Here is a 16,582-nt window from a genome sequence, read left to right as displayed (position 1 = left end):
TTTTTCCAGGAGCATATTTTGCCAAAGCCCCGCCCCTATTACCGTGTGGACCAATCAACTGAGCCCGACTTGTGGCTCGATGCCGTGCAAGTATGGGAAGTGAAGTGTGCCGACCTATCGCTGTCGCCGATCTACAAGGCTGGCATGGGATTGGTTAGTATCACTCTTTGTTTGTCCACTGGCACATCAATACTAATAATATAAAGACTGTCCCTATTCCTTTTGTAGTGCACTACTTTTGACCAGGTCCCAATAAAGTAGTTCACTATATAGGGAATAGGGTGCCATTTGGGACACAACCAAAGTCATTTGGAAATTATTCATTCGATTCAATGCAATTTCATCTGAGAACTGAAAGGGATGTAACCGCCACACTCTTCCTCATTAATCCGCTCTGCAAATCTAAAACAAACTGTTTACGTCTCTACATTTTGAGTATTTAAAAAAAAAAGTTCCCCCAAATTTCTTGCGAGATCATGGCTCTTGTTGCTTTCCTCTGGGAAGGATATTATTTAATAGACTTACCATGAACCCATGTTACCCACAACTTAAATGCACACTCATATATAGGCCTTGGTCCAATATTTAGGCTATATCTCCCGAGGGGCTCCACGGTCTAAGGCACTGCATCTCACTGTTAGAGGCATCACTACAGACCCTGGTTCGATTCCAGGCTGTATCACAATCGGCCGTGATTGGGAGTCCCATAGGGCGGCGCACAATTGGCTCAGCGTCGTCCAGGTTAAGGTTTAGCTGGGGTAGGCCGTCATTGTACATAAGAATTTGTTCTTAACTGACTTAAATAAATGTTTAAATAAATCTCCGGGCCAGAGTATGCGTAGCGGTGCTGCTGTCCATAAATCCTATTCATATCAGCACGGGCCCTAATCTGTGATTTATACAAGGCCTGTGTGTCCCAAATGGCCCTCTATTTCCTATATAGTGAATAACGTTTGATCAGAGCCTTGTGGGTAGTGTACTACGTAGGGAAGAGGGTGCCATTTGGGACAGAGGGTGCTTTGTAAGTAATGCATCAACTGGGAAAGGGAAACCTGCACTCACTGAGAGGGTCTTGTTTTAATGTTCATTTAGCTGGTCAAACCTGCACTCACTCAGAGGGTCTTGTTTTAATGTTCATTTAGCTGGTCAAACCTGCACTCACTGAGAGGGTCTTGTTTTAATGTTCATTTAGCTGGTCAAACCTGCACTCACTCAGAGGGTGTTCATTTAGCTGGTCAAACCTGCACTCACTCAGAGGGTCTTGTTTTAATGTTCATTTAGCTGGTCAAACCTGCACTCACTGAGAGGGTCTTGTTTTAATGTTCATTTAGCTGGTCAAACCTGCACTCACTGAGAGGGTCTTGTTTTAATGTTCATTTAGCTGGTCAAACCTGCACTCACTGAGAGGGTCTTGTTGTAATGTTCATTTAGCTGGTCAAACCTGCACTCACTGAGAGGGTCTTGTTTTAATGTTCATTTAGCTGGTCAAACCTGCACTCACTGAGAGGGTCTTGTTTTAATGTTCATTTAGCTGGTCAAACCTGCACTCACTGAGAGGGTCTTGTTGTAATGTTCATTTAGCTGGTCAAACCTGCACTCACTGAGAGGGTCTTGTTGTAATGTTCATTTAGCTGGTCAAACCTGCACTCACTGAGAGGGTCTTGTTTTAATGTTCATTTAGCTGGTCAAACCTGCACTCACTGAGAGGGTCTTGTTTTAATGTTCATTTAGCTGGTCAAACCTGCACTCACTGAGAGGGTCTTGTTTTAATGTTCATTTAGCTGGTCAAACCTGCACTCACTGAGAGGGTCTTGTTTTAATGTTCATTTAGCTGGTCAAACCTGCACTCACTCAGAGGGTCTTGTTTTAATGTTCATTTAGCTGGTCAAACCTGCACTCACTGAGAGGGTCTTGTTTTAATGTTCATTTAGCTGGTCAAACCTGCACTCACTGAGAGGGTCTTGTTTTAATGTTCATTTAGCTGGTCAAACCTGCACTCACTGAGAGGGTCTTGTTTTAATGTTCATTTAGCTGGTCAAACCTGCACTCACTGAGAGGGTCTTGTTGTAATGTTCATTTAGCTGGTCAAACCTGCACTCACTGAGAGGGTCTTGTTTTAATGTTCATTTAGCTGGTCAAACCTGCACTCACTGAGAGGGTCTTGTTGTAATGTTCATTTAGCTGGTCAAACCTGTACTCACTGAGAGGGTCTTGTTGTAATGTTCATTTAGCTGGTCAAACCTGCACTCACTGAGAGGGTCTTGTTGTAATGTTCATTTAGCTGGTCAAACCTGCACTCACTGAGAGGGTCTTGTTTTAATGTTCATTTAGCTGGTCAAACCTGCACTCACTGAGAGGGTCTTGTTGTAATGTTCATTTAGCTGTTCAAACCTGCACTCACTGAGAGGGTCTTGTTTTAATGTTCATTTAGCTGGTCAAACCTGCACTCACTGAGAGGGTCTTGTTGTAATGTTCATTTAGCTGGTCAAACCTGCACTCACTGAGAGGGTCTTGTTGTAATGTTCATTTAGCTGGTCAAACCTGCACTCACTGAGAGGGTCTTGTTTTAATGTTCATTTAGCTGGTCAAACCTGCACTCACTGAGAGGGTCTTGTTTTAATGTTCATTTAGCTGGTCAAACCTGCACTCACTGAGAGGGTCTTGTTTTAATGTTCATTTAGCTGGTCAAACCTGCACTCACTCAGAGGGTCTTGTTTTAATGTTCATTTAGCTGGTCAAACCTGCACTCACTCAGAGGGTCTTGTTTTAATGTTCATTTAGCTGGTCAAACCTGCACTCACTCAGAGGGTCTTGTTTTAATGTTCATTTAGCTGGTCAAACCTGCACTCACTCAGAGGGTCTTGTTTTAATGTTCATTTAGCTGGTCAAACCTGCACTCACTGAGAGGGTCTTGTTTTAATGTTCATTTAGCTGGTCAAACCTGCACTCACTGAGAGGGTCTTGTTTTAATGTTCATTTAGCTGGTCAAACCTGCACTCACTCAGAGGGTCTTGTTTTAATGTTCATTTAGCTGGTCAAACCTGCACTCACTGAAGGGTCTTGTTTTAATGTTCATTTAGCAGGTCAAACCTGCACTCACTCAGAGGGTCTTGTTTTAATGTTCATTTAGCTGGTCAAACCTGCACTCACTCAGAGGGTCTTGTTTTAATGTTCATTTAGCTGGTCAAACCTGCACTCACTCAGAGGGTCTTGTCTTGTAATGTTCATTTAGCTGGTCAAACCTGCACTCACTGAGAGGGTCTTGTTTTAATGTTCATTTAGCTGGTCAAACCTGCACTCACTGAGAGGGTCTTGTTTTAATGTTCATTTAGCTGGTCAAACCTGCACTCACTGAGAGGGTCTTGTTGTAATGTTCATTTAGCTGGTCAAACCTGCACTCACTCAGAGGGTCTTGTTGTAATGTTCATTTAGCTGGTCAAACCTGCACTCACTGAGAGGGTCTTGTTGTAATGTTCATTTAGCTGGTCAAACCTGCACTCACTGAGAGGGTCTTGTTTTAATGTTCATTTAGCTGGTCAAACCTGCACTCACTGAGAGGGTCTTGTTTTAATGTTCATTTAGCTGGTCAAACCTGCACTCACTGAGAGGGTCTTGTTTTAATGTTCATTTAGCTGGTCAAACCTGCACTCACTGAGAGGGTCTTGTTTTAATGTTCATTTAGCTGGTCAAACCTGCACTCACTGAGAGGGTCTTGTTTTAATGTTCATTTAGCTGGTCAAACCTGCACTCACTGAGAGGGTCTTGTTTTAATGTTCATTTAGCTGGTCAAACCTGCACTCACTGAGAGGGTCTTGTTTTAATGTTCATTTAGCTGGTCAAACCTGCACTGAGAGGGTCTTGTTTTAATGTTCATTTAGCTGGTCAAACCTGCACTCACTCAGAGGGTCTTGTTTTAATGTTCATTTAGCTGGTCAAACCTGCACTCACTGAGAGGGTCTTGTTGTAATGTTCATTTAGCTGGTCAAACCTGCACTCACTGAGAGGGTCTTGTTTTAATGTTCATTTAGCTGGTCAAACCTGCACTCACTGAGAGGGTCTTGTTGTAATGTTCATTTAGCTGGTCAAACCTGCACTCACTGAGAGGGTCTTGTTTTAATGTTCATTTAGCTGGTCAAACCTGCACTCACTGAGAGGGTCTTGTTTTAATGTTCATTTAGCTGGTCAAACCTGCACTCACTGAGAGGGTCTTGTTTTAATGTTCATTTAGCTGGTCAAACCTGCACTCACTGAGAGGGTCTTGTTTTAATGTTCATTTAGCTGGTCAAACCTGCACTCACTGAGAGGGTCTTGTTTTAATGTTCATTTAGCTGGTCAAACCTGCACTCACTCAGAGGGTCTTGTTTTAATGTTCATTTAGCTGGTCAAACCTGCACTCACTGAGAGGGTCTTGTTTTAATGTTCATTTAGCTGGTCAAACCTGCACTCACTCAGAGGGTCTTGTTTTAATGTTCATTTAGCTGGTCAAACCTGCACTCACTGAGAGGGTCTTGTTTTAATGTTCATTTAGCAGGTCAAACCTGCACTCACTGAGAGGGTCTTGTTTTAATGTTCATTTAGCTGGTCAAACCTGCACTCACTGAGAGGGTCTTGTTTTAATGTTCATTTAGCTGGTCAAACCTGCACTCACTCAGAGGGTCTTGTTGTAATGCATTTTCTCTGGTCCTCGTATCTTCTCTCTTTGTGACCCAGAGAATGTCTTCAACCGTTTGCTGGGGTTATGGTTTGAGTATAGTTAGTTGAAATGTTGTTGACAGTCTACAAAACAATTTGGGACTAGCCAAATACAGTGTTGCCGGTGATTCATGTGTATTTTCTCTTCTGTTTCCCAGTGTGACCCAGAGAAGGGCATCTCTCTTCGGTTCCCACGCTTCCTGAGGATCAGAGATGATAAGAAGCCGGAGGAGGCCACTTCAGGTGGACAGGTACGTTGAGACACTGGAGTTGTGTGTCTTGTTGCACATCGCGTCCTTTCTTCTCTCCTCCTGCTCAACTGTATTGGAGGAGAATGTCCAAGGTCCCGCCCCCTGGACCTTCTGAATGTCCAAGGTCCCGCCCCCTGGACCTTCTGAATGTCCAAGGTCCCGTCCCCTGGACCTTCTGAATGTCCAAGGTCCCGTCCCCTGGACCTTCTGAATGTCCAAGGTCCCGCCCCCTGGACCTTCTCCAGTGAGTTTTGAGAAGGTGTCAAGGGGAGAGGATGCAAGGAATCAAGGGAAGATGTATTTGTTTGCTCTTTGCTCCACCTCTCCTTCTCTGTATCTTAACGTCTCCCTCAGAAGCGTTTGTTTTTCTCTCTGAAATCAAGTCACTGATTTCTGTCCTTCTATTTTTCTTTTAGATTGCTGATTTATACAGGAAGCAGCAGGTTGTTCAGAATCAGGGTGACAAAGCTGACCTCGAGGACTACTACTGACCTCTGACCCGATCAGCTGCCCATCCAGTCGCCAATAACTCGGGTGAAACCTCAATGTGTACATAATTATTATTATTGTTTTTTTAAATGATGAACCTGAATATGGCTCTGCCAATGCAAAAATGAAAGTGAAGACCCTGTGAACAGCTGTGTTGCTAGATATATAGGCGTTGCCAATGTTATGAGGTTAAACAGTTTGTTGTTGTACCTAAGGCTTATTTTGTGGGGGGATCGTATTCACACCAGTATAAAGTACAGTTGTCAAATCACCGTGATGTATGTGAATAAAGGCTTTTGCTAATTTTATAATAGTGTGTGTGTGTGTGTGTGTGTGTGTGCTCATTTTAGCCACTAAACATGTTTTTCTCAACATATGCAGTAAAAAAACTTTTAAAAAACAACGTCAAGACTATTGATGACTTCCATCGTTCAGATTGTTACGATGCATATTTAGGTAACTCTTTACCTGAAACTTGCAGGTAGGCTTTATAACTTGTCCTTAGCATGTATGAGCCTGAAGGCCTTCTGTGTACAACTGACTAGGCTTTATAACTTGTCCTTAGCATGTATGAGCCTGAAGGCCTTCTGTGTACAACTGACTAGGCTTTATAACTTGTCCTTAGCATGTATGAGCCTGAAGGCCTTCCGTGTACAACTGACTAGGCTTTATAACTTGTCCTTAGCATGTATGAGTCTGAAGGCCTTCCGTGTACAACTGACTAGGCTTTATAACTTGTCCTTAGCATGTATGAGTCTGAAGGCCTTCCGTGTACAACTGACTAGGCTTTATAACTTGTCCTTAGCATGTATGAGTCTGAAGGCCTTCCGTGTACAACTGACTAGGTTATAACTTGTCCTTAGCATGTATGAGTCTGAAAGCCTTCCGTGTACAACTGACTAGGTTATAACTTGTCCTTAGCATGTATGAGTCTGAAAGCCTTCTGTGTACAACTGACTAGGCTTTATAACTTGTTCTTAGCATGTATGAGTCTGAAGGCCTTCCGTGTACAACTGACTAGGTTATAACTTGTTCTTAGCATGTATGAGTCTGAAGGCCTTCTGTGTACAACTGACTAGGTTATAACTTGTTCTTAGCATGTATGAGCCTGAAGGCCTTCTGTGTACAACTGACTAGGTTATAACTTGTCCTTAGCATGTATGAGCCTGAAGGCCTTCTGTGTACAACTGACTAGGTTATAACTTGTTCTTAGCATGTATGAGTCTGAAGGCCTTCCGTGTACAACTGACTAGGTTATAACTTGTCCTTAGCATGTATGAGTCTGAAAGCCTTCTGTGTACAACTGACTAGGTTATAACTTGTCCTTAGCATGTATGAGCCTGAAGGCCTTCCGTGTACAACTGACTAGGTTATAACTTGTCCTTAGCATGTATGAGTCTGAAGGCCTTCCGTGTACAACTGACTAGGTTATAACTTGTCCTTAGCATGTATGAGCCTGAAGGCCTTCCGTGTACAACTGACTAGGTTATAACTTGTTCTTAGCATGTATGAGTCTGAAGGCCTTCCGTGTACAACTGACTAGGTTATAACTTGTCCTTAGCATGTATGAGTCTGAAGGCCTTCCGTGTACAACTGACTAGGTTATAACTTGTTCTTAGCATGTATGAGCCTGAAGGCCTTCCGTGTACAACTGACTAGGTTATAACTTGTCCTTAGCATGTATGAGTCTGAAGGCCTTCCGTGTACAACTGACTAGGTTATAACTTGTTCTTAGCATGTATGAGCCTGAAGGCCTTCCGTGTACAACTGACTAGGTTATAACTTGTTCTTAGCATGTATGAGTCTGAAAGCCTTCCGTGTACAACTGACTAGGTTATAACTTGTCCTTAGCATGTATGAGCCTGAAGGCCTTCCGTGTACAACTGACTAGGTTATAACTTGTCCTTAGCATGTATGAGCCTGAAGGCCTTCCGTGTACAACTGACTAGGTTATAACTTGTCCTTAGCATGTATGAGCCTGAAGGCCTTCCGTGTACAACTGACTAGGTTATAACTTGTCCTTAGCATGTATGAGCCTGAAGGCCTTCCGTGTACAACTGACTAGGTTATAACTTGTCCTTAGCATGTATGAGCCTGAAGGCCTTCCGTGTACAACTGACTAGGTTATAACTTGTCCTTAGCATGTATGAGTCTGAAGGCCTTCCGTGTACAACTGACTAGGTTATAACTTGTCCTTAGCATGTATGAGCCTGAAGGCCTTCCGTGTACAACTGACTAGGTTATAACTTGTCCTTAGCATGTATGAGCCTGAAGGCCTTCCGTGTACAACTGACTAGGTTATAACTTGTCCTTAGCATGTATGAGCCTGAAGGCCTTCCGTGTACAACTGACTAGGTTATAACTTGTCCTTAGCATGTATGAGCCTGAAGGCCTTCCGTGTACAACTGACTAGGTTATAACTTGTCCTTAGCATGTATGAGTCTGAAGGCCTTCCGTGTACAACTGACTAGGTTATAACTTGTCCTTAGCATGTATGAGTCTGAAGGCCTTCCGTGTACAACTGACTAGGTTATAACTTGTTCTTAGCATGTATGAGCCTGAAGGCCTTCCGTGTACAACTGACTAGGTTATAACTTGTCCTGAGCATGTATGAGCCTGAAGGCCTTCCGTGTACAACTGACTAGGTTATAACTTGTCCTTAGCATGTATGAGTCTGAAAGCCTTCCGTGTACAACTGACTAGGTATCCCCTCCTTTTCCCTTTACCCTTTTAATGTCTTCTAAGGTTTTATAATTCAGGCAGTGAGTGAAGACCACGTGGTTCCCTTTGTTGTCCTATGTGCCAGCCAGTGTAATGAGGAGTTGAATGGAACTTAATATTTGCAGTACATAGTGACTTGAATTGAGTCCACAGGAGTAAACAAAAAGCTCTGCACCCTCAGTACCTCTCACTCACAGCTTCATACTATACGTTTGTGTCCCAAATTGCACCCCATTATAGTGCACTACGTGGTTTAATGTATTTGGCACCATACTCCCTACATAGTGCACTACTTTTAAACTGAGCCCTATGAGTTTACTATGTACACTATATGACCAAAAGTATGTGGACACCTGCTCATCCAACATCTAATTTCAATCATGGGCATTAATATGGAATTGGTCCCCCCCCTTTGCTGCTATAACAGCCCCCACTCTTCTGGGAAGGCTTTCCACTAGATGTTGGAACATTGCTGCTACAACAGCCTCCACTCTTCTGGGAAGGCTTTCCACTAGATGTTGGAACATTGCTGCTATAACAGCCTCCACTCTTCTGGGAAGACTTTCCGCTAGATGTTGGAACATTGCTGCTATAACAGCCTCCACTCTTCTGGGAAGGCTTTCCGCTAGATGTTGGAACATTGCTGCTATAACAGCCTACACTCTTCTGGGAAGGCCTTCCACTAGATGTTGGAACATTGCTGCTATAACAGCCTCCACTCTTCTGGGAAGGCCTTCCACTAGATGTTGGAACATTGCTGCTATAACAGCCTCCACTCTTCTGGGAAGGCTTTCCACTAGATGTTGGAACATTGCTGCTATAACAGCCTCCACTCTTCTGGGAAGGCTTTCCACTAGATGTTGGAACATTGCTGCTATAACAGCCTCCACTCTTCTGGGAAGGCTTTCCGCTAGATGTTGGAACATTGCTGCTATAACAGCCTCCACTCTTCTGGGAAGGCTTTCCACTAGATGTTGGAACATTGCTGCTATAACAGCCTCCACTCTTCTGGGAAGGCTTTCCGCTAGATGTTGGAACATTGCTGCTATAACAGCCTCCACTCTTCTGGGAAGGCTTTCCACTAGATGTTGGAACATTGCTGCTATAACAGCCTCCACTCTTCTGGGAAGGCTTTCCACTAGATGTTGGAACATTGCTTCCATTCAGCCACAAGAACATTAGTGAGGTCGGGCACTGATGTTGGGCGATTAGCTCTGGCTCACAGTCGCCCTTACAATTCATCCCAAAGGAGTTCAATGGGTTTGAGGTCAGGTTCTTCCACACTGATCTTGACACACCATTTCTGTATGGACCTGGCTTTGTGCACGGGGACATTGTCATGCTGAAACAGGAAAGATCCTTCCCCAAACTGCTGCCACAAAGTTGGAAGAACAGAATCGTCTAGAATGTCATTGGATGCTGTAGCATTAAGATTTCCCTTTACTGGAGCTAAGAGTCTAGCTGTTGTTGCTCCTTGTTTCCAACGTCACTGTAACAGCACTTACTGCTGAGCCGGGAAGCTCTAGCAGGGCAGAAATTTGATGAACTGACTTGGGAAGGTGGCATCCTTTGACTGGGAAATATTTAAAGTTACTGAGCTCTTCAGTAAGGCCATTCCACTGTCAATGTTTGTCTATGGAGATTGCATGGCTCTGCTCGATTCTTTTTTTTTTATACACCTGTCAACAATGGCTGTGGCTGAAATAGCCGGATCCACTCAGCACCTCCTTTTGTGTTGTGTAGATAATATGGTCCCGTACTTCTCAGTTCATCCTCTTGTCGACTTAACACCATTGAAATCTGAAGCTGATTCGCATGGAATGTGAGGCAAGGTCAACTCTTAACACTCCTCACATCGTTTGTATCCTTGGAATTGAAGAGGTATATTCTAGTTTACCCCAATAACCCACAAAGCTTTTTTGTTAACTTATCTCCAGTCACTTACAATTATTGACTCTTCAAATATTACTGTACAATATGTAACGATGCCTTAACTGTACATGGTTCCATCTCAACAGTTCACCAGAGTTCAATTAACACAACCACACAATCCAAGTTCCCTGTAGAAATCAACAAAACAATGCAACAAGAGATGAGATTTCCTCAAGACATGAATTTATGCAGAATATCGGTGTAACACAATTTTCCAATGTTCTGTGTGTATTCGGAGGAACAAGGGCGAAACGAGGACGCCGCCTGGTGTGATGTGAGGAAATGCAAAGCGGCTTGACGGTTCATGGAGCAGAATCAAACAGATGCATTTCCCAGCCTGAGTTTAGACAATGAAAAGGAAGTCTGGACTCCATCCACTATAATTACCATGCAGGTCAGTGAAGAGAGCCACGGTCATGTGGTCATTACAGGAAGTCTGGACTCCATCCACTATAATTACCATGCAGGTCAGTGAAGAGAGCCAAGGTCACGTGGTCATTACAGGAAGTCTGGACTCCATCCACTATAATTACCATGCAGGTCAGTGAAGAGAGCCACGGTCACGTGGTCATTACAGGAAGTCTGGACTCCATCCACTATAATTACCATGCAGGTCAGTGAAGAGAGCCAAGGTCACGTGGTCATTACAGGAAGTCTGGACTCCATCCACTATAATTACCATGCAGGTCAGTGAAGAGAGCCAAGGTCACGTGCTAATTACAGGAAGTCTGGACTCCATCCACTATAATTACCATGCAGGTCAGTGAAGAGAGCCAAGGTCACGTGGTCATTACAGGAAGTCTGGACTCCATCCACTATAATTACCATGCAGGTCAGTGAAGAGAGCCAAGGTCACGTGGTCATTACAGGAAGTCTGGACTCCATCCACTATAATTACCATGCAGGTCAGTGAAGAGAGCCACGGTCACGTGGTCATTACAGGAAGTCTGGACTCCATCCACTATAATTACCATGCAGGTCAGTGAAGAGAGCCAAGGTCACGTGGTAATTACAGGAAGTCTGGACTCCATCCACTATAATTACCATGCAGGTCAGTGAAGAGAGCCAAGGTCACGTGGTAATTACAGGAAGTCTGGACTCCATCCACTATAATTACCATGCAGGTCAGTGAAGAGAGCCAAGGTCACGTGGTCATTACAGGAAGTCTGGACTCCATCCACTATAATTACCATGCAGGTCAGTGAAGAGAGCCAAGGTCACGTGCTAATTACAGGAAGTCTGGACTCCATCCACTATAATTACCATGCAGGTCAGTGAAGAGAGCCAAGGTCACGTGGTCATTACAGGAAGTCTGGACTCCATCCACTATAATTACCATGCAGGTCAGTGAAGAGAGCCAAGGTCACGTGGTCATTACAGGAAGTCTGGACTCCATCCACTATAATTACCATGCAGGTCAGTGAAGAGAGCCAAGGTCACGTGGTAATTACAGGAAGTCTGGACTCCATCCACTATAATTACCATGCAGGTCAGTGAAGAGAGCCAAGGTCACGTGGTAATTACAGGAAGTCTGGACTCCATCCACTATAATTACCATGCAGGTCAGTGAAGAGAGCCAAGGTCACGTGGTAATTACAGGAAGTCTGGACTCCCATCCACTATAATTACCATGCAGGTCAGTGAAGAGAGCCAAGGTCACGTGGTCATTACAGGAAGTCTGGACTCCATCCACTATAATTACCATGCAGGTCAGTGAAGAGAGCCAAGGTCACGTGGTAATTACAGGAAGTCTGGACTCCATCCACTATAATTACCATGCAGGTCAGTGAAGAGAGCCAAGGTCACGTGGTCATTACAGGAAGTCTGGACTACATCCACTATAATTACCATGCAGGTCAGTGAAGAGAGCCAATGTCACGTGGTAATTACAGGAAGTCTGGACTCCATCCACTATAATTACCATGCAGGTCAGTGAAGAGAGCCAAGGTCACGTGGTCATTACAGGAAGTCTGGACTCCATCCACTATAATTACCATGCAGGTCAGTGAAGAGAGCCACGGTCACGTGGTCATTACAGGAAGTCTGGACTCCATCCACTATAATTACCATGCAGGTCAGTGAAGAGAGCCAAGGTCACGTGGTCATTACAGGAAGTCTGGACTCCATCCACTATAATTACCATGCAGGTCAGTGAAGAGAGCCAAGGTCACGTGGTAATTACAGGAAGTCTGGACTCCATCCACTATAATTACCATGCAGGTCAGTGAAGAGAGCCAAGGTCACGTGGTAATTACAGGAAGTCTGGACTCCATCCACTATAATTACCATGCAGGTCAGTGAAGAGAGCCAAGGTCACGTGGTCATTACAGGAAGTAAAAATGGATTTTAGAGTTCTGTGCACAGTAATAACAATCAGAGTGGTGTGTGCTCTAGTTGTGTTTGCCAAAATGCCATACTTGGTGGTTGTTTCGTTTATATGTGGCTTCTACTTGGTCAAAAGTAGTGCACTATGTAGGGAATAGGTTGCTATTTGTGACACAAACCCCAAAGTGAGTGTGTGTGTGGAAGTGAGGGGGTTGTGATGTGACCTGTGCTGGGGCGTCAGTCTGCTCCTACAGGGTAGGAGAAGGGCTCCATTGAGCCAGCCTGGGCATGGGCATTTAGATTGTCTTCCCCTTTCCCATCTGTTAATGATTGGGTTTCTCGCTCTCTCTAAATCTCACCATGTGGGTTTCCTCTCCTAGCTTTTCTTGCTACTTCTATTATGAATAAATTGTGTAAGATGTTATACATATTATTTTTGATATTTCATTCATACCTGAAACAAGAAAGAATCAGCTAATGTTTGCACAGTAGAATGTAAGCTATTTATTCACATACTGTACGTATCTCTGGGTTGTCTGTCTCTCTGTCCCTGGGTTGTCTGTCTCTCTGTCCATGGGTTGACTGTCTCTCTGTCCCTGGGATGTCTGTCTCTCTGTCCCTGGGTTGTCTGTCTCTCTGTCCCTGGGTTGACTGTCTCTCTGTCCCTGGGTTGACTGTCTCTCTGTCCCTGGGATGTCTGTCTGTCCCTGTTATGTCTGTCTCTCTGTCCCTGGGTTGACTGCCTCTCTGTCCCTGTTATGTCTGTCTCTCTGTCCCTGGGATGTCTGTCTGTCTGTCCCTGTTATGTCTGTCTCTCTGTCCCTGGGTTGACTACCTCTCTGCCCCTGGGTTGACTGCCTCTCTGTCCCTGGGTTGACTGCCTCTCTGTCCCTGGGTTGACTGCCTCTCTGTCCCTGGGTTGACTGCCTCTCTGTCCCTGGGTTAACTGCCTCTCTGTCCCTGGGTTGACTGTCTCTCTGTCCCTGGGATGACTGTCTCTCTGTCCCTGGGTTGACTGTCTCTCTGTCCCTGGGTTGACTGCCTCTCTGTCCCTGGGTTGACTGCCTCTCTGTCCCTGGGTTGACTGCCTCTCTGTCCCTGGGTTGACTGCCTCTCTGTCCCTGGGTTAACTGCCTCTCTGTCCCTGGGTTGACTGCCTCTCTGTCCCTGGGTTGACTGCCTCTCTGTCCCTGGGTTGACTGCCTCTCTGTCCCTGGGTTGACTGCCTCTCTGTCCCTGGGTTGACTGCCTCTCTGTCCCTGGGTTGACTGCCTCTCTGTCCCTGGGTTGACTGCCTCTCTGTCCCTGGGTTGACTGCCTCTCTGTCCCTGGGTTGACTGCCTCTCTGTCCCTGGGTTGACTGCCTCTCTGTCCCTGGGTTGACTGCCTCTCTGTCCCTGGGTTAACTGCCTCTCTGTCCCTGGGTTGACTGCCTCTCTGTCCCTGGGTTGACTGCCTCTCTGTCCCTGGGTTGACTGCCTCTCTGTCCCTGGGTTGACTGCCTCTCTGTCCCTGGGTTGACTGTCTCTCTGTCCCTGGGTTGACTGCCTCTCTGTCCCTGGGTTGACTGCCTCTCTGTCCCTGGGTTGACTGCCTCTCTGTCCCTGGGTTGACTGCCTCTCTGTCCCTGGGTTGACTGCCTCTCTGTCCCTGGGTTGACTGCCTCTCTGTCCCTGGGTTGACTGCCTCTCTGTCCCTGGGTTGACTGCCTCTCTGTCCCTGGGTTGACTGCCTCTCTGTCCCTGGGTTGACTGCCTCTCTGTCCCTGGGTTGACTGCCTCTCTGTCCCTGGGTTGACTGCCTCTCTGTCCCTGGGTTGACTGCCTCTCTGTCCCTGGGTTAACTGCCTCTCTGTCCCTGGGTTAACTGCCTCTCTGTCCCTGGGTTGACTGCCTCTCTGTCCCTGGGTTAACTGCCTCTCTGTCCCTGGGTTAACTGCCTCTCTGTCCCTGGGTTAACTGCCTCTCTGTCCCTGGGTTGACTGCCTCTCTGTCCCTGGGTTAACTGCCTCTCTGTCCCTGGGTTAACTGCCTCTCTGTCCCTGGGTTGACTGCCTCTCTGTCCCTGGGTTAACTGCCTCTCTGTCCCTGGGTTGACTGCCTCTCTGTCCCTGGGTTAACTGCCTCTCTGTCCCTGGGTTGACTGCCTCTCTGTCCCTGGGTTGACTGTCTGTCTGTCCCTGTTATGTCTGCCTCTCTGTCCCTGGGTTGACTGCCTCTCTGTCCCTGGGTTGACTGCCTCTCTGTCCCTGGCTCTTCTGATAAAACAATACCTGAAACTAGGAAGATGAAGAAGCAGCTAATGCACAATAGAATGTGAGCTGTAGAATATCCTCCTTCTGTGGTAGTGTATCAGGACAGTGGTGTAGGGTTGCAGAGCGGGGGAGGAGAGGGAGCTGGTGTTCAGTGTTCACTGAGGAGCAGCTGGCTCAGAACATGGGCCTGCAGGGCAGAGTACTGCTCTGGTTTTGTGCTCGATGGCACCCAGCTCCCTGTATAGTGCACTACCTTCTTCCAGGGCCCTGATGTTCCATTTGGTACGCAGACCTGGTTTCCATTTATTCAATCTGTTTCCACTATAGACTGCCTGATGTTGGACCAGATTAAATAACCTGATGTTGGACCAGATTAAATAACCTGATGTTGGACCAGATTAACTAACTCGAAGTTGGTTCAGATTAAATAACCTGATGTTGGTGCGTATTAACTAACTAAATGTTGGTTCAGATTAAATAACCTGATGTTGGACCAGATTAAATAACCTGATGTTGGACCAGATTAAATAACCTGATGTTGGACCAGATTAAATAACCTGATGTTGGTTCAGATTAACTAACCTGATGTTGGTTCAGATTAACTAACCTGATGTTGGTTCAGATTAACTAACCTGATGTTGGTTCAGATTAACTAACCTGATGTTGGACCAGATTAACTAACCTGATGTTGGTTCAGATTAACTAACCTGATGTTGGTTCAGATTAACTAACCTGATGTTGGACCAGATTAAATAACCTGATGTTGGACCAGATTAACTAACCTGATGTTGGTTCAGATTAACTAACCTGATGTTGGTTCAGATTAACTAACCTGATGTTGGTTCAGATTAAATAACCTGATGTTGGACCAGATTAAATAACCTGATGTTGGACCAGATTAAATAACCTGATGTTGGTTCAGATTAAATAACCTGATGTTGGTTCAGATTAAATAACCTGATGTTGGTTCAGATTAACTAACTAGATGTTGGTTCAGATTAACTAACCTGATGTTGGTTCAGATTAACTAACCTGATGTTGATGCATATTACATTTGTATTTATTGTATTTGTATTTCACCTTTATTTAACCAGGTAGGCTAGTTGAGAACAAGCTCTCATTTACAACTGATGTTGGACGACCTGGCCAGATAGATTAACTAACCTGATAAAGATTAACAACAGCAGTTAACTAACCACATTACAACAACGCAGAGTTACACATGTTGAATAAACAAACATACAGTCAATAATACAGTGGGAAAAACCTGTCTATATACAGTGAGTGCAAATGAGGTAAAATAAGGAGTTGTAAAGGCAATTAAATAGACCAACCTAGTGGTGATTAACTAACCTGATGTTGGTTCAGATTAACAATATAGCAAATAAACACTGGAATGGTAGGATGTGCAGAAGATGAATGTGCAAATAACCTGATGTTGGTTCAGATTAAATAACCTGATGTTGGTTCAGATTAAATAACCTGATGTTGGTTCAGATTAACTAACCTGATGTTGGTTCAGATTAAATAACCTGATGTTGGTTCAGATTAAATAACCTGATGTTGGTTCAGATTAAATAACCTGATGTTGGTTCAGATTAAATAACCTGATGTTGGTTCAGATTAAATAACCTGATGTTGGTTCAGATTAAATAACCTGATGTTGGTTCAGATTAAATAACCTGATGTTGGTTCAGATTAACTAACTAGATGTTGGTTCAGATTAAATAACCTGATGTTGGTTCAGATTAACTAACCTGATGTTGGTTCAGATTAAATAACCTGATGTTGGTTCAGATTAAATAACCTGATGTTGGTTCAGATTAAATAACCTGATGTTGGTTCAGATTAAATAACCTGATGTTGGTTCAGATTAAATAACCTGATGTTGGTTCAGATTAACTAACTAGATGTTGGT

General features: G+C 44.7%; 1 protein-coding gene across 1 annotated transcript in view; it reads left to right on the top strand.

The window, feature by feature from the left end:
- Positions 1 to 5,745, top strand: part of lig1 (ligase I, DNA, ATP-dependent) — a 35,985-nt gene extending 30,240 nt beyond the window's left edge. Inside the window, exons 26-28 of the mRNA XM_052476260.1 lie at positions 10 to 153; positions 4,851 to 4,943; positions 5,360 to 5,745. Coding sequence (XP_052332220.1) covers positions 10 to 153; positions 4,851 to 4,943; positions 5,360 to 5,434 — 312 coding nt within the window. The 3' untranslated portion in view covers positions 5,435 to 5,745. The remainder of the gene's footprint in view (positions 1 to 9; positions 154 to 4,850; positions 4,944 to 5,359) is intronic.
- Positions 5,746 to 16,582: the final 10,837 nt, after the last annotated feature.

The sequence above is a fragment of the Oncorhynchus keta genome, chromosome 23 (genome assembly GCF_023373465.1).
Source record: "Oncorhynchus keta strain PuntledgeMale-10-30-2019 chromosome 23, Oket_V2, whole genome shotgun sequence".
Lineage (NCBI taxonomy): Eukaryota > Metazoa > Chordata > Actinopteri > Salmoniformes > Salmonidae > Oncorhynchus > Oncorhynchus keta.
Note: the sequence above shows the minus strand (reverse complement) of the source record. Positions and strands in the feature narration are given on the sequence as shown.